Source organism: Triturus cristatus, chromosome 7 (genome assembly GCF_964204655.1).
Source record: "Triturus cristatus chromosome 7, aTriCri1.1, whole genome shotgun sequence".
NCBI classification, from domain to species: domain Eukaryota; kingdom Metazoa; phylum Chordata; class Amphibia; order Caudata; family Salamandridae; genus Triturus; species Triturus cristatus.
The window spans coordinates 253,456,164-253,475,174 of NC_140590.1; the positions used below are offsets into that span (position 1 = coordinate 253,456,164).

Sequence of the window (19,011 nt, forward strand, 5' to 3'; positions counted from 1 at the left end):
CGTCAGAGGCCAGAGGAGGCCAGGCTGGCCCAGCCCCTTGATATATTCTAGTAGGACTGAGGACACATAACCATATCTAAGTGAGCGGTAATGATTTTATATGTTTGCCTAGTTGTCTAGTGATTGTATTGCATCAATTAATGTGTGACTATAGTGTGGTAGGACATTTGTTTGTGAGATAGTAACTACTCATCTGCTACATGGCCAAATCCATTGTTAATCCCAAAGGGGGGGGTGGGGCTAGGGGGGCTGGGACCTTGGACGCCTATCTTAAAAGGGCAGAAACAGCTGTGGCCAAGGAGATAGAACTTGTAGAGAGGAGGTTATCACTTGATCCATTTAGTCACAACTCGATTCACATACCAACAATAGAACCAACAGGAGGTATCCAGGCTCCTATCGAATTCCTACAAAGTCCAATTACACTTTCCAATGATGTTTCACCATCTGTGACACACACAACAAATACTTCCTGTCCACCTATTCCTAGTCCCCCCTCTCCCCTCTCAACACACGCACTAGGAAGTCACGGGTTGAGCTTGACACTAGAGCTAAAGATCTGCTGGGGAAGCGGAAGGCGAATAGTGCCGCAAAGGGTAGCAGGCCAAATGTCAAACAAGCTAGGAAAATGAATTTCACACTTGGCCTGGGTTGCCAAATAGAAAACCAAACGACTCAGGCAAATCACCCTAAGACCAACGAAGGGGGTAATACAAAAACGTCTGTAATAGATAACCCCATGGAGGGTAACAAACTGTCAGAATTGATAGGGAATTTGGAGGAGCGCCTTAAGGCACTCATTAACCCCATGATTGAAAAACTTGATTCAATTGATTGTAGATTAAAAGCCGTAGAAAAACACGTATCAAACCAACAGGGGTCCAGGATTGGGATCAAACGGATAGAAGCATGTTCCGCTAGTGCCCCTATTCATATACCAACAGCCACTAGCTTAGCTATTGGCTCAAGTGAACCCTGAGTACCTGTAGTCGCCCAGACGACACAATTATTAAACATCTTAACTTCAACCAGTGGAGCTAAGGTTGGTTGTGGAGGCTCCAGGGGTAGCTTACATCATATAAACCATATTCCCCAAAAAGAAACAAGACTCCATCTTCCCCCAGAGGCATGCCCATATTCCATTATTTTGGCTAATGTCCCTAAAACACTGGATGGCAAAGAGGAACACTGGTCTACACTAACAAATAAAGCACTCCATTTTTTGAACAACAGAACAGTGTTAGGTGAACATCTCTTTAACAATTTTAAGATGGTAAGAAGGGTGGACTGGGTGGGAAAGACCAGGAAGGGTATGGATGGAGATTGTGTTTTTGTGAATTTTGCTTCCCCCCCAATTGGTAGATCATATTCTGAGGCAGGCAGGATCACTGAGGATACATCGAGATCGTATCAATATACTACCATTGGGGTATTGTTATCCACCCAGCATAACTACCGCCACTAGAAGGAGAGACCATGCCCCTCGGGCTGACCCTTATATTAGTTTTACACCAGTAAGTAACAGATTTGAGGCTCTGAGTTCACTAGACATTAATGACTGACTCTAATATGGTCAAGATCAGGACTCACGAGGAACCAATATGGTTAACCCCCATAGAGCGAGTTTCGCTTCTGGAATAGACCCACATGAAATAATTCCCGCTGCATTAATAGATACAGCCCAGACAAGTGGACTAACCAACATCAATAGTCCTGTGCAAGAGGTTTTTCAATTAGGGGGAAAAGCCAGTGGAGGCCTACAGGATGTTGAATTACATGGTACCCAAAATCAGGATGATGGCACTGTTTTTTCATCACTAGTCTCCTGGAATGTGGCAGGGTTCAGAAACAAGGTAGTGTCATCAGACTGGACACATTTTCTCGATAGCAAGGATGTCTTGCTATTCCTGGAAACCTGATTGAATGCTTTAGAATATAGACCAGGTTACCTTAGCTTTTATGTTCCTGCTATTCCTAGCCTCCATGGAAGAGCAAAGGGGGGTCTTCTAACATGGGTCAGACAAGATTGTAGGTATAACGTAACCCAACTGGACTCAAAAAGTAATGACATACTACTAATTCAAGTTCAGCATTCTGGATCAAAGGACCTTTTTGTTTTTAATGTTTATGCTAGAGGGATGCCAGGGGGTAAGCCTTCAAATACTGTCGAGGAACTAGATGTAGTCCTCGACACATATTGTAAAAAAGGTAATATCATAGTAGCGGGTGACTTTAACTGCTGTTTTGAACCTCTAGACAGCAATGATATTGATCTTACCCTAGAAGAAGATTGTACATGGAACATTCCCCAGCTGACACTTCTGCCTATTAAAAAATGGACAGAGGCCGCACTTCAGTTAAAGGTTCTTTGTATCGGCCAAGGGCTACGTGCAATTAATGGTAGATCTGCGTCTGATAAACACGGGGCTTTTACGTTTAACAACGGCTTACGAAAAAGCTGTATCGACTATATACTTACTAATAAAGAGTACTGGCCCAGTATCAAGGATATGATAGTAGTGGAAAGGGTCGAGAGCGATCATGACCCCCTACTTCTATCGTTTAAATTATTCAAATCTAATCGTCAGGAGGTTTCTCCCATGAAGGTCGATATTGTCCAATCAAATGACACTAGGCGTATCAAATGGGCAAACTGCATAAGGAATGAGCGACAGATTTTAACTATAAGGAATTTGACCACTATGGCGACAATTGCCCTACAAAATTGCATCACACAAGAGGAGGTCATCGCAAATGTAAATGCGATCCACACCAAATTTTTAAACCAACTTAGGGTTTTCTTTACGAGACAGACTCATATAACATCGAATAGGCCACTTAGAAAGGAGGACCAATGGTATGGGAAATCATGTAGGGCTGCATACCAGGCCTTGACTGAGGCAGTAAAAACAAAAGATAGAAACCGTGTTAAGAGTGCCCGTGCTGCTTATAAAAAAGCTCAATATGATGCTAAACGCGCCTGGGACCAAGATTATTGGAGAGACCTCCATTCTGCCAGTCAAGAACGAACTATGTGTACCTTTTGGGATATGGTTAAGTGGGGCAGGGGGATAAAAAGGGAAGAACCAATAAACTACGCCCCGCCCAACCTCTGGGTCTCGCACTATGCGTCCCAGTTTGCACTTTTTTAAATTGACGGCAAGACAAGTAAAGATCCTATCTCCCCTATCAAGGATATAATTCCCCTAAAGTTTGAGCTAATTGAGGTGCGTAAGGTACTGAATTCCATCCCCAGAGGTAGAGCACCAGGTCTGGACTCGGTCCCAGCCGACTTGTTTACGCACGATAAGGAACTTTGGGCACCATACATTCAATGTCTAGCCAATGGTATCGCCAATGGATCACCTATACCAAACACCTGGAAGGGCGCCCAGATCATACCGATCTATAAAAAGGGAGAGCGCTCAGATCCAGGAAATTATAGGCCCATAAGCTTGATAGACTGCATACAGAAGGTGGTTGCTAGGCTTGTCCTGCAGAGAATTCAAGGGTGGATTGAGGAAGAGGAAGTACTGTCACCACTCCAGGCAGGATTTCGCAGTCACACAAGTACCATAGACCAAGTTTTTAGGTTCCTGTTAATATATTGGAGTGGAGTGGAGAGGTGTGGCTCACTAGTTAGAGGCGGCAGACCCGTAAGCAGAGAATCGGCCAGGGACCAGGGTTCAATTCCTGACGCGGCAGGGTCGTGGACCAGGGTCAAAACGGACTCGATAATTCTCGCCTCGGTACCTACTCTAACCAGAAACACACTCGGCAACTCTGGGCATTAAGCTTGCCTCATCTCTACAACGGCCCCCCACAGACGCCGGGGATGCCTGGTTTCACCTTGGAGATACCCAGAAAGGGACCATCTCACAGGGATAGCCAGGACGGGTTCCCCAGCGGTCTACAGCGCTGGGATGCCCCGTTGCTGGGGTAGCTGTGCACTTTACAAGTCTACAACATTTACAACATATTTGCGGGTGGTTTTGTTGGGAGAGGGTATGTTATTTGCGGCTTTTGTTGATCTTAAATCAGCGTTTGACTTGGTCCCACGAGCAAAAATGTGGGCAGTTTTTAAAGATTAAGGTATGCCAATTGACATCCTGACCTTTTTAATGAAACTTCATGAGAATAACTTCGCCCAAGTTAGGTGGAACCAATCGGGTAGTGTAACAGATAAATTCCCAATTGCCAGGGGAGTATGCCAAGGGTGAGTACTAGCCCGACCCTTTTTTCTTTATACATCAACAGAGTGATCAACTATTTTAAGCAACATCCTACCGACGCTCCCAAGCTGGATGGCAAGTTGATCCCCCTGTTGATGTTTGCAGATGACACTTTATTAATCTCAAAGACCCAACAGGGTTTACAAAAGGCCATCGACGTGTTTGAGGTTTTCTGCAAAGACCATGGGCTTATAGTAAACGTAAGCAAGACGAAGTTCATGGTTTTACATAAGTCTAAACATATAAGAGGAAATGTGCAAATGAATGGGGTCAAATTAGAGCAGACTAAGGTTTTTTCGTACCTGGGTATAACCCTTGCATCAAAGCTAGATTGGAAACCGCACACTACCCAGTTGATTATAAAGCACGCACAGTTAACTGGTGCATTAACAAAAGAGCTCCACTCCTCTTATACCAGGCCAATGATACCAGCACTAAAAATATATGACGTAACGATAGGATCGGCAATTCTTTACGGGGCAGAATTATGGGGATTCAGTAACCTCACCCCGATGACTAGGGCCCAAAATAAGTTTTTACGTGTAATCACAGGTCTTCCCGTATCTACTCCGCTGATTCCCCTCTTTTATGACCTAGGCGTCCAACGTCTAGAGGATATTGCCCGATATAGACCTGTGGCATACTGGAGGAGACTCTGGGTTACCCCAGAACTCTCACATTATGCTCGGGCTTTTTTGGACGTCAGAGGGGTTGATAAGGCGCAAAAAATGTCATGGATGCGGGAGGTCAAGGTACTTTACTCTGCCATGGGCCTAGCCAGTTTATGGGAAGACCCAATAGCACATATCTTTCCCCCTAGGAAAACCTTAAAAGATCTATACTGGCGTGTGGTCTTAGCAAAAAGATTTGGTTCATGCATTGGTCCGTCACTAACTGCGGATTTTATGGAACTTAAAGACTCACCTGTGTTTGAAAGCTACTGGGACTGTGTTACAGTTGTGAGGACAGAAAGAGATACCACCAATTTAGGGTGGGCACACTTCCCATTAACTCCTTCGTTGCTAAATGGAGAGAAGGTCTTGACCCTGGCTGTCCCTTCTGTCCCACACAACGGGAAAGTATTGCGCAAAATTCATTTATCTGTCCAGAGTATAAAGTTCCCAGGCGGTCTTGGCTTAAACCTATTTGTCTTCAATTGGGCTTTCGGACAGGTGGTGAGGCCTTGCGGTGTCTCAAAACGAATACCTCCCAACCTGTGATTATAGCTGTTGCAAAATTTCTTCATTGGATGTGGATAATTTGTGCACGTAAATTACGTCTTTCGTGAATACTCTAGTTATTTTTGTATAAAACTCTTTATATATTACAAGATTTAAAATATGTTATATGTTTTATCAACAATGAGATGTGTATTTATAATTGTAGACAATATGTACGTTACATTCTATGATGGATCTAAATTTTTTCTCTCTTTTAAAAATTGTTATAATATTTTTAATTATGTCTTTTATGATTGAAAATCGAAATAAAGACTTGAAATTGAATTGACAGAGCAGCAACCTGGTCTAGCAGGGACACATTTACAAAGCATTACTGTTTGGAAGCCAGAAGCAATGCTGACACAGCTGTGGGACAAGCGGTTCTCTGTAATCTTTTTCAAAAAGCTGAGCCTCTCTCCTTCCCACCTTCCTATATGTTTTGAATATTGCTTTTATTTAATTTATAATTGTATTAAGTTTGTTTTATCTTGTATGCATTGTTATGTACACTTGTATATTTAAATACATATATGCAGGCGCATGTCTTCATAGTATATATATATATATATATATATTCACTGAAAAAACCATAGGTTTCACACATGTTATAGTTAGCGGAAATTTTACTGATAAAAAACCAATGAAATTCCCCCGTTATAGTTAGTGCAGGCAACTATAACTCACGCGACCGCAATCCTCTGCTGATGCTAATACTGTATTTAGACACTTATTTGCCCATGTCTTCTTCCATAGATTGTTAGCTATACATATATTACAAATATTTTTTTTTCATAAAGACACATATGTCATCAGCAGAAGATTGCGGTCGCGTGAGTTATAGTTGCCTGCACTAACTATAACGGGGGAATTTCATTGGTTTTTTATCAGTAAAATTTCCGCTAACTATAACATGTGTGAAACCTATGGTTTTTTCAGTGAATTTGCAAGGTTTTTTAAATGCTAATTCCTAACTATAACGTGTGTGAAACCTATGGTTTTTTCAGTGAATTTGTACGGTTTTTTAAATGCTAAGTTACTTTACGCCATTCGTGGCGTGCGCGCCCACTTAACGCAGTTCGTTCCGTGCGCGCACGGTGCGCTTCGCGCACCGTGCGCGCACAGTGAGCACGCGGTGCGCTTCGCGCACCGCGCGCCCACTTTACGCAGTTAGTGCCGTGCACGCACGGTGGGCACGCGGTGCGATGACAAAGCAAGAAAGCACGTCAACAAATCTGTTTCTGCTTTCCTCCGTGACTATGGTATGGGTGCCATTTACCACAACAACTTGCGTTATGACATGCAAGACATTTATAGAGGAGATGGTGTGCACTTCAATGATGAAGGGAACAGAGTCTTCCTCTTGAACCTTAGACTCTGCATCGGTACTTACTTGTAGGTACCACTAAAAAATCATTTCATAAACACAACGGCTCTTTTTAGAGCCCCCTAATATCTAAACACTTAAATCTGATTTTCATTTTTTTTTTTTTTTTTTTCTACCGTACGCTTACCGTAAGCTTACCGTACCCGTACCCCGTGATTTTTTTTAAAATCAATAAATGTTTTCTTTGTACTTTACAGTCCTTCTTTGACCCCCTCACAAATGTAAGGGGGTCTGTAACTCTCCTCATTGCCCCCTTTTCTTGTTTTCACTCTTTTTTTTCTGAGTGAAATACACAAAATGGCGGCCGCCGCTTCCTGGTTTCGGCCGATTCGAATGTTTACTAAGATCTAAGAGCCAATCAGAATCGCGCTCGCGCACGCCACCGTACGCTTACGGTAAGCGTACGGTAAGCGTACCGTAAGCGGGCTCAGATATATATATTGATTTAAAGGCTATTTTCTCAGAATCTACTGAACAGATTTACACCAAACCTACAAAAGGCACTTCCTTGACCTAGGGACTACCTCTCTGCCAAATTTCGAGTAATTCTGTTCAGCCGTTCGGGCTGTAGCTCGTTCTAAAGGTCCTATGGAAAAATGCATGGGGAAAACGTGTTTTGGGACCCCCCTTTTATCTCAGCCCCCGCTTGACGGATCCCCCCGAGACTTTCAGGGTAGGAGCGGAGCGTAGCGCCCCACCTATTTTGAGAAATTCGCAAGGATTCATCGACCGGCGCCAAAGTTATTCAAAATAGAATGTTGAGGTTTTCCTATGGAAAAGGGGTCCTAACTATAACTACCTACTGGCGACCGCCAGTAGGTAATATATATATATATATATATATATATATATTCACTGAAAAAATCAAAGGTTTCAGGGGCGTTATAGTTAGGAATTGGCATTTAAAAAACCTTAGAAATTCACAGAAAAAAACATAGGTTTCAGGGGTGTTATAGTTAGCTGGACATTTCCCTCGTACAAAACCCTAGAAATTTCCCTGTTATAGTTAGTTCAGCTAACTATAACTCGCGCCCCCGCAATGCACTGCTGATGACGTCACATATTACATCACTCATGACATGGTCAGTGACATCACTGATGACATCACTGATGACATCTCAAATGACATCACTGATGACATCACTGATGACATCATCCATGGAGTATGTGTTTCTGAACAGTTTTAATATGTTTAATGTATATAGGGAAAGGCCTGTTGGAAAATAAGTGGGTGTACAAGTGTGTGAATGGATGATTTTCTAGGTGCGTATCTGACTCTATAAGTGAGTCATTAAAGGTATCTTACTACAGACTAGTGACTAAACTGTGTGAATGTCTGTATGTGTCTGTGTGTTGGTGTATAAGTGGCAGCATGGTTTTGTGAATAGCTATATGAGTGTCTATATGGGTTATTGATTGGTTGTCTGAGTATCTGTATGGGTGCCTGAGTGTTTGTGTGTGGGTAGGGTGTGTGTGACTCTGTGACTAGATGTGTGTGTGGGTGATTCAGTGGGTGCATGGTTTTAAGAGTGCATCTGTGATGGACTGTATGGTTGGGTGAGTGTATGTATGGGTGTGATAGTGATTGAATGTATATCTCAGTTGTACATGTGTCAGTAACTACATATGTGAAACACAGTGTATATGTGTGTAAGAGTATATAACTATCTTTATGTGAGAGTGTGTGATTTTGGGAGTGGCTGTATGTGCCATAGTGCAAGGATATCTGTGTCATGTGCTGTTTGTTTTTCTGCAGGAAGACACAGAATTTGTTAGTGTTTTTATGAGTAAGTGAACTTGAGTGTGTTTAACTGTATAGGTGAGTAAATTGGACTGTGATTAATTATTTGCATGACTGACTAGATGTGTCAGTACCTCAATGGATGATTGGCGGTGTGTGAGTGTCTATATAGGTGTATAAATGCACAGAGTGACTGTAAGTATGAGTGACTGTACAGGTGAGTGAGTGGACATGTATGTAGACCTAAACGTCAATGAGTGGGTGTGTAGTTATTGGTATTGGAGTATCTATGGTTGTCAAAATGGCCGTTTGAAATTTTGAATCGGTGTATCAAAGGGTATATTAGGGTGTGAGAAGATGCACTAATTTATCACATGGATGACGTCATCAGTGATGTCATCAGTGATGTCATTTGAGATGTCATCAGTGATGTCATCAGTGATATCACTGACCATGTCATGAGTGATGTAATATGTGACGTCATCAGCAGTGCATTGCGGGGGCGCGAGTTATAGTTAGCTGAACTAACTATAACAGGGGAATTTCTAGGTTTTTGTACGAGGGAAATGTCCAGCTAACTATAACACCCCTGAAACCTATGGTTTTTTCAGTGAATATATATATGTATGTATATATATATATATTCACTTAAAAAAACATAGGTTTCACACATGCTATAGTTAGTTGGATATTTCACTCGTAAAAAACCAATGAAATTCCCCTGTTATAGTTAGTTCAGATAACTATAACTCGCGCGCCCGCAATCCACTGCTCATGACGTCACATATTACATCACTCATGACATGGTCAGTGGCATCACTGATGACATCACTGATGACATCATCCTTGTGATAGAATGGCGGTCGCGCAAGTTATAGTTATCTGAACTAACTATAACGGGGAAATTTCATTGGTTTTTTACGAGTGAAATATCCACCTAACTATAACATGTGTGAAACCTATGGTTTTTAAGTGAATTTGCAAGGTTTTTTAAATGCTAATTCCTAACTATAACGTGTGTGAAACCTATGGTTTTTTCAGTGAATTTGTACGGTTTTTTAAATGCTAATTTATTTATGTATTATAATTTTTTTATATATTTATTTTACAATAAACTACGTATTAAAAAATGTTTTTTTTTTTTCGGTTTTTCAGCTCCCCCGCGATTTAAAAAAAAAAAATAATTTTTTTTTCTGCCTTCGGGGTCCTTCAGGGACCCCCTGACAAAGGCTAGGGGGTCAGGAACTCTCTACCCTGCCCCCTTTTCACGTTCGCCACCTTCCTTTTTCACTCTCGCACTGAAAACAAACAAAATGGCGGCCGACACTTCCTGATTTCGACCGATTCGAATGTTGACTAACATGTAACCACCAATCAGAATTACGCTCGCACACGTTAGGGTGCTCGCACGGTGTGCGCACGGTGCGCGCACAGTGTGCGCTTATAGATATTTATATGCTTTTAAATGCTATTTTCTCAGGAACTACTGAACAGATTGACACCAGACCTGCAAAAGGCACTTCCCTGACCTGAGGACTACCTCTCTGCCAAATTTCAAGTAATTCTGTTTAGCCGTTCGGGCTGTACCTTCGACTAAAGGTCCTATGGAAAAATGCATGGGGAAAACGTGTTTTGGGACCTCCCTTTTTTCTCGGCCCCCGCTTGACGAATCACCCCGAGACTTTCAGGGTAGGAGCTGAACGGAGCGCCCCATTAGGTTTGAAAATTTCGCGAGGATTCGTCAACCGGCGCCAAAGTTATTCAAAATAGAATTTTCAGATTTCCTATGGAAACTCGATCCTAACTATATCTACTGGCGACCGCCAGTAGATAATATATATACATATATATATATATATATATATATATATATATATATATATATATATATATATATATATATATATATATATATATATATTCACTGAAAAAACCATAGGTTTCACACATGTTATAGTTAGCGGAAATTTTACTGATAAAAAACCAGTGAAATTCCCCCGTTATAGTTAGTGCAGGCAACTATAACTCACGCGACCGCAATCCTCTGCTGATGCTAATACTGTATTTAGACACTTATTTGCCCATGTCTTCTTCCATACATTTTTAGCTATACATATATTACAAATATTTTTCTTTCATAAAGACACATATGTCATCAGCAGAAGATTGCGGTCGCGTGAGTTATAGTTGCCTGCACTAACTATAACGGGGGAATTTCACTGGTTTTTTATCAGTAAAATTTCCGCTAACTATAACATGTGTGAAACCTATGGTTTTTTCAGTGAATTTGCAAGGTTTTTTAAATGCTAATTCCTAACTATAACGTGTGTGAAACCTATGGTTTTTTCAGTGAATTTGTACGGTTTTTTAAATGCTAAGTTACTTTACGCCATTCGTGGCGTGCGCGCCCACTTAACGCCACCAAAAGCACAGGGGGTGGGGTCAATGTGGATAGTGGTTTTTTATTTCGATTTTATATTTTTCTTATAATTTAATGCAATTTTTTTTTATTTCATTTTTTGTAAGCCTTTTTTTAATAATTTATGTACTATATCCTGCATTATCGAACGTTTTTTTTTTATGCATTTTTTTCCGTGCGCGTACGGTAAGCTGACGCTACGCGCTTGTAAAATACGCGTACGGTAAGCTGACGCTACGCGCTCTGGACGTAATTAGTGCAGCGCGCCTACGTGATACGTGCGTGCCGTACGCGTATACCCGGAAGCAACGTCGCGGTTACGCAGGGGCGTGTAATGCGCATGCGCGATACGTGATACGTGCGTGCCGTACGCGTACACCCGGAAGCAACGTCGCGGTTACGCAGGGGCGTGTAATGCGCATGCGCGAAAGTGACGTAAGCGCTGCGTAAGCGCACCGTAAGCGTCACGTGCGCGCACGGTAGGCCATGTGACTTACAAAGAACACTTTTTATTGGTTGAAATTACTTTCACTTCCAGAAACTTCCCACACCACACCCATTCCCCTCTTTACTGCTTGAAAGAACACTTTTCATTGGTTGATACTACTTTCAGTTCCAGATTCTTCCCACACCACACCCATTCCCCTCATTTCTGCTTGTGATTCTCTAGGAGCAGGAGCTGGATTGACATTGGGATACAATGGCAGAACAGCAGAGCTCTTCTGAGAGTGAGGCCAGCAGCACCACCATGATCCAGAGAAGGAGGAAACAAAAGACTTCTTTTGTATGGGAGTATTTCACTTTTCCAGAGGGGGAGAAAAAGGTCAATGCTCCAAAGGTCACTTGCATACTTTGTGATCGTGTTTTATCAAGAGGAAATCCAAGCAGGAAATATTCCTTTGGAAATCACTCTATGATGAGACACCTTCAGGACAAACACCCAAGGACCTTTGCTCGACATACTGGAGAAAACTCTTCAGTAAGTCACCAGAGCCCAGCCTCAGATGCTCAGCCGAGTACATCATCGGCAGCTCAGCTGAGCCCTTCCTCTGTTGTTGGAGCATCACCTTCTTCTTTTCCTTTGGACATCAACCCTCGATTTGCGAGTGTTGAAATGAGGTGTACAAAATGTGGTGGTCTTATTGTTTTTGGGGAGGTCAGTCTTCCCCTTATTAACAATAAGATAGACCAGCATGTTTGTAGACGCTCATAATACTCCCATTCTTTCTTTCCTCCATCCCTGTATGAACCCAACGGCTCTTATAAGAGCCAACCTTACCTCACAATTTTTTTTATTTTTTTTTAAGCTTCCCTTTTCGCAAAATTTTTTTTTCGTGCGCGCACGGTACGCGTAATTCCGCAGGTCGCCGTGCGCGTACGCTACGCGCATACGGCGATTTTTCGAAAAATTATTTTTTTTTATTTTTGCCTTTGAGGGTCCTTCTGGGACCCCCTGACCAAGGCTAGGGGGTCAGGAACTGTCGAGCCTGCCCCCTTTTCACATTATCCACCTTTTTTATTCACCCCCCTGACAGTTCGAGAGAGAAAATGGCGGCCGCCACTTCCTGGTTTCGACCGATTCGAATGTTTACTAAGATCTAACAGCCAATCAGAATCGCGCTCGCGCACGCCACCGTACGCGTACGGTAAGCTTACGGTAAGCGCACCGTAAGCGCACGGTAAGCTTCCACAGATATATATATTGATTTAAAGGCTATTTTCTCAGGATCTACTGAACAGATTTACACCAAACCTACAAAAGGCACTTCCTTGACCTGAGGACTACCTCTCTGCCAAATTTCTAGTAATTCTGTTCAGCCGTTCGGGCTGTAGCTCGTTCTAAAGGTCCTATGGAAAAATGCATGGGAAAAACGCGTTTTGGGACCCCCCTTTTATCTCAGCCCCCGCTTGACGAATCCCCCCGAGACTTTCAGGGTAGGAGCGGAGCGTAGCACCCCACCTATTTTGAGAAATTCGCGAGGATTCGTCGACCGGCGCCAAAGTTATTCAAAATAGAATGTTGAGGTTTTCCTATGGAAAAGGGGTCCTAACTATAACTACCTACTGGCGACCGCCAGTAGGTAATATATATATATATATATAGCTCACAATTCGCCACACTTGGCCGATCACCCTCCTGTCGACGGTGGTGCCTGCAGCGGTTGTGACACCCACTAAAGTATGTCAGCCCAAAGTCAATTTGGGAACTTCCAAAAGAAGACCGACAAAAACTATGCAAGAAACCCCCCTCACGGTTAATAAAAAACACATCCACCGCTGGATGTGTAATACTTTTTATTTTACTCTCTGGAAAGGAGATGAACCTCACTTGAGAGTCACAGCGTGCTCCTGGCTGAGCCCAATGCTGTGTTACACCCACCAGTGCCCGCGGATTGCCTCACACCTCTGTGTTGTATTCCACCAGCTAGTGCGTATGCTATGACACTCTCTAGCCCATGTGCATTGTAACACCACCCCGTGAATATGTCATGCCACACTTGCCTTCGCACGGGTTATATTGCCCCATCTAACGTGCCTTCCTCGATGTGTATGTTATAACACACAGCGCTATGCCATACATATTACAATCTGGGATCCATGTCTTTGTCACAGTGCATATGCAACGTTACACTCCCCAGCACATATTTTATATTACAACTTTAGAGACTAGTTATGTTACATAACACTGCCCTGTGCATATTACACTCCAAGGCGCATATCGCATAGCACGCGCTAGTGCCTGTGCTATCTCGCGCTCTCCAATGAATCTGTCATTGCGCACAATGTATTGCATATTATATCTCACGCCCCGGTTCATCTTATATCACACTTTTTGGTGCATAGTTTATACCATATACTACATCTAGTTTTCATTTTCAATCTTGCTCTCAGGACTATGTTCTATATCACACTGCGTCCACCTACCCTTTTCACGGGCATTACATTTTGCGATGGGGGTGGAGGGTCAGGGGGTGTTTCTGCCAAGTGAGCCCAGAGTCACAGTCACAAACGTCCTCTTCTTCCTGAATAAAAGTGAGATTATGCTGCATACTTGTTCATATTTTAAGTAGTTCGCACAGACAGTTTTCTGCCGCTAAAGCGGCGATAATTTTATCGCCTGGCTTGAAAATATGCCCCTACTTTTCTAACCAAGCAACACAAGACCACCTTGCGTGAACCTGCTTTGCTTAGTAAATCTGGAGTAACGCAGGGCAGTGCAAGTCGCTGCCTTGCGTTACTCTACCCCAGCAAGGTGTTCCAGGTGCGGAACATGGGTGTTTCCACGCATCCATCTATGAATTTTGGGGCATTCCCAGACTAACAATTAATCATAGACATGGGAATGCATCAAAATGCTACGCCTTCCAAGGGAAGGATTAACAAGGAGAAATATTGTATTCTTCCTTGTTTTTTCCTGTCCCTTACTGCACAAAAACAATCCTGCATACAACGCAGGTACCCTTGCACAATGGTGCCTGCCCTGATGCTAAGCAGCAGTTTGTGTGCCAGCGTAGGCAGAGAGCAGGAGTGCGCTGTATAATATTAAATTCGGCACATTCCTACCCTTTCCCTTTCACGCAGTGCGTGAATATTTGATAAATCTGGCCCCTGGATTTTTGTCGTTTTGGTCTCAAATAATTTATTGAAATTATCTCTATTTTTCTAAACTGATGTGGGATTTTTCTTGTGTTGTGTTTTCTCTGTATTACTGTCTGACGTGCTGCATAAATACTTAACAAATTGCTTCTAAGTTAAGCCTGACTGTGTGTGCCAAATACCCGAGAGTTAAGCATAGGTTAATTTGGAATTTGGTATTTCATCCTGACAGAGCTTGTGATTACTGCCCGAGAAGGGTTTCACCCACTCAACCAGTAACCCAATTTCCTGAAGAGTGTGAATCGAAGTGTCACAACTATATGCAAAAGTTTGTGTGCGATCTGTCATAGAGGCAGTGAGTGACACCCTCTCTCACATTGAATAGAATGGTTAATTGTGTGATTAATACAATTTAACACTAGTGAAACAACCTGGTAAGCTTTGATGCACAGCTTACACCATTCATTTAACTGTCATAGATTTTGATTGTGCTACAGCTTCAATCGCTATTACTGTTCTTCTCTAATGCCAAATGTTAAACTGTAGGACATAATTTAGGGGCATATCAACAAGGGCTTTATCTCTGCTTTTTTGGTTTTAAAAGCCAAAAAAGCAGAGATAAAACTAGCGCCCTATCAGCAACAGGGTGCTAACACGCAAATTTGCATGTTACCACCCTTTTACTCTACGCTTCCCCTTGCATCTCTAATGAGATGCAAAGGGGGCGTTCCAGAGTAAAAGCGACATTTCTCCTATTATCAAGGATATCGTTAACCCTGTTAGTGATAAAAAAAAGCAGCGCTAACCGCGGTTAAAGCTGCTTTTTTTCGTCTGGTATTTTTCTGACTTAGCCATGATATCCTATGTAAGGTGGATTTCAAAGGCTAAGTATGTCTATCCCTATCAGCAAGCTATCGCCGAACCTTGTGGGATGATCGCTGTATTTCCAGCGATAATCTCACAATTGGCAGCTTGCACTCTGAATTTCATCGCTTTGGAGATAAGCGTTGCTAATAGCACGCTATCTCCGCGATAAAATTCAGAGTTGGCCGGCAATAATTATCCTCACACTAAGAGCGCTGAGCGATAATTATCGCCGGCCCTTGCTGATATGCCCCTTAAATACTAAAAATGTATGACCAAGACTGCTTTATTGTTGTCCCCCATTGCATGAATAAAAACTGTGAATTTCCTTAATTCCGATCTTTCTGCTTGACTAATCAAAAGATTTAGACAAGAACGTGCTAGTGGGATAGTGGATTTATGAAGCTTTAATTCAGCGCAATCAGTACTCATATTTTGAGAATTATAACAGAGGTCATTCATTACCCTTCTTGAGGCATCCTCTGGCTCACTAATGGTAGCCCTTGTCAAACTCAAAGTCAAACTTAGTCAACTGTCACTGTGGCAGTCTTTGAACGTCAATCACAATGTCTATAGAAGAAAGTAATGGGGTCATTTAGAACATGGCGGCTAGTCTTCTACCAGGTCACGTTGGCAGAGGCCCTGGCCTCTGCTTTCCCATCAGGGGATCCCCCACCATAGTTGGAGATTCTCATCTGGCTGGCGGCCATTTATATGCCCTCAGACAGTGTATCTACCGGTGCAGCAGATATACTTAAATCACAGAAAAATGACTTGCAGGTGCCTTGTTTGTATGGGCAGCTCAACATTTTTACTGCGTTTCAGAAAAACAATGATTCTCTCACATCTAATGGGGTGAGCTTATTCCAGTGTGTGAGGATCATTATTTGATTTCTTACCTTGATGCAAACCATGCAGGTCACCCTATCTTAAATACGATGGGATAACAACAATATGAAACAGTGGTCCTAAGCTGTATGGACCGTGGATTCAAGGGTTTCCGACAGCGGAGTCAGGTGTGGCTCCATTGTCCGAAATGCAGCAGTTGCACCAAACGGTAAGTTTGGCGATGCAAAGTCCTACCAGTTCCTTATGGAGCACCTGTCCGCGGTGCCAAACTTGACCGATTAAGGACCAAAACCAGGCCAAGTTGTGAACTGAACGGTTTCAAGCAGGAGATTAATCTCACTCAGAGGAGTAACCTTCCAGCTTGGTTCTGTTCCTGGCATGTAGTCTCCTACATTTGTGGTTATCTCAAAGCTTTGTCTGTACTGTTGGTCAGAAAGGTTCATTCTTTACAGTCTCCTCAACTTGGTGGGTCATTTGCAGACTTTCATACTTGTAGTTCTAGTTGTTAACTGAATCTCTCCACCACTTGTTAGCGCAGCCCTCCAAGCCCACTGTATCACTTGGTTACAGAGTTCAAGTTAAGCGTATTGCTTTTTTAGTCCAAGGCTAATATAGTAATGAACAATTACTTATGATTCAGTGTAAGAAATATGGTTATTAGTTGTGCTGGTTGTGGGGCCTGCACAGGTTATATGTCCACAAGTCTTCTCACTGGAAATCAAGCACCCCATTGTACACTCGACTCTCTCAGGACAGCAGAGCAGAGCCGTCCAAGGCCTACTTCTGGGAGGTGGTGTGAGTTAGTAATCGCCATTTACTGGCACGCAATTATAACAATAAATACTTGTCCAGTCAGTGTTGTTTCTGAGTGAGGGAGAAACCTTCACTAAGTACTGCAAACTGTTTCTTGCACTCAATCACTCAAACTCATTTCCACAGGTGGCTGATAACCGTGCTCGACTTCCTCACGCGGAACCTGTTCCTGCGGGCCGGCCTGCTCATCAACGGGGATTTTTTCCCTCTGCGTCGATATGATGAAGTCATCATGGATGATTATAAGCTGCACCTGAGGAGGGCGCTGGCGCGGAAGAAGATCTTGGACATGTTGAACAGTTCTTCAGATGAGGGCAGGCTAGGCAGCTTGGTTTAAAGATAGATGTGTGATCTGATATAGCAACGTGACCTACTATGCTGCCAATAAACAACGAAAAAGAGGTGACAATGGTGGAGTGTGGAGGAGAGGTCTTCTGGCATGTAGTGAGCAATGGATTTTCAAGAATAGAGGTACCCTTATTTATTCTTTCTCATGAAGGCCCAACAAGACATCACCCCTTTTTTTTTATATCATCAGTCTTCACATCACACTCAGCACTGACTCACCAATGGCTTTGGGAGAAGTGCCCAGAAATAGGACAGTAACTGAAATAGTTAGCTAAAGGTTGTCTTAGTATGACAGATTGTGGCACACAAATTTGCTTCCACCTCAGTAGCGCCTGACATAATCAGGCACTAACATGTTACTATTCCAACACACCTCCTCTTCTAACTCACCCCACTAGCTTGGCCCTGCATACCCACAGCTCAATTGTCGATCTCTTGGTCATTCAGCTAGACTTGCAACTTCCCATTGCCCTTTGGTTAACCACCCTCGTCTCCCGGATCGAGGGGATTCTACAAGTGACCTTACAGCACAGCTATCATGTCCACCCTAAAAATAGGCTGATGACTTCGCTAGTCTTATTATGCTTAAAATAATGCAACCTCATTGTTAGGAGCCTTGTTCTCAGTCAGCTAACCTTAAAACTAGCACTTCTAGTTATTGTTAAACTACCGTTGGTGCCGTACATGGCACACAGGAAACAAAACGTCATCGCTTGAAATGTTTCTGTCCCACCAGAAACTCCATTTGGCGCTTTCTGCTTGCCCTTCCTTTTTAGGCCCTTGCACAATCATTTCTTCACACCAACCAGGTGTAAGTTCATTTATGCCAGAAAACCTATATGCGACCAGCATCATTTTGTCATTCTCATCTTTTCCCAGGAAACACATATGTTAATTAATTTTCAGATACCATAACAAAAGAAAGTCAACATATAATATTAACAGTGCAGCAGTAATTCCAGACGCGCAATACTCAGCTAGCCAAGAGGCGGAAGTAAATAGAAGAAAAATCACCCTGTAGAAAATAAAGATTCATAATATGTCAACCATTCACCCCATATTTTACGGTGTTTTTCCGAACATCCCCTGGATTTATAAACAAGTCCATCCCCGTGTTTATTCGTGGAATGTTGGCGCAAGTTTAGAGCGCCAATGTCGGTCAATGTCCCTTTTTGCAATGATGAAGCCCACTCCAACCAGTTGCCGGAGATTGCGACACCCTCCCTAGGCGTCCAGCAGGCCCAAAAGAACTCATTTTGGATCTAATGGAACTGATCTTTTGATATGAGAAAGAGTAGCGCCAATGCATGACCAGTATGCCTGGATGGTTGGGCATTCCCAGACCATGTGGCAGATGGTGCCCTTTGGGTGTAGACACCGCCAACACCTCAGTGATTGAGTGCCCCAAATGCCATGCACCTGTAGGGGGCTATAGTATACACAGTGGAGATATTTCAAAAGAATGAGGTGGAACTTCATCGAAATTGCCCCGGACCTAGTAGCCATTGTTTCCTCTACCCAGTCATCCTCATCCAAAGGACCTG

The 19,011-nt window shown here is 42.9% G+C and overlaps 1 protein-coding gene across 1 annotated transcript in view; it reads left to right on the plus strand.

Annotated features, from left to right (window-relative positions):
* C7H19orf81 (chromosome 7 C19orf81 homolog) overlaps window positions 1–17,456 on the plus strand; it is a 565,104-nt gene extending 547,648 nt beyond the window's left edge. Inside the window, exon 8 of the mRNA XM_085614338.1 lies at window positions 17,246–17,456. Within this exon, the coding sequence (XP_085470464.1) occupies window positions 17,246–17,456 (211 nt within the window). The remainder of the gene's footprint in view (window positions 1–17,245) is intronic.
* The last annotated feature ends 1,555 nt before the right edge of the window (window positions 17,457–19,011 follow it).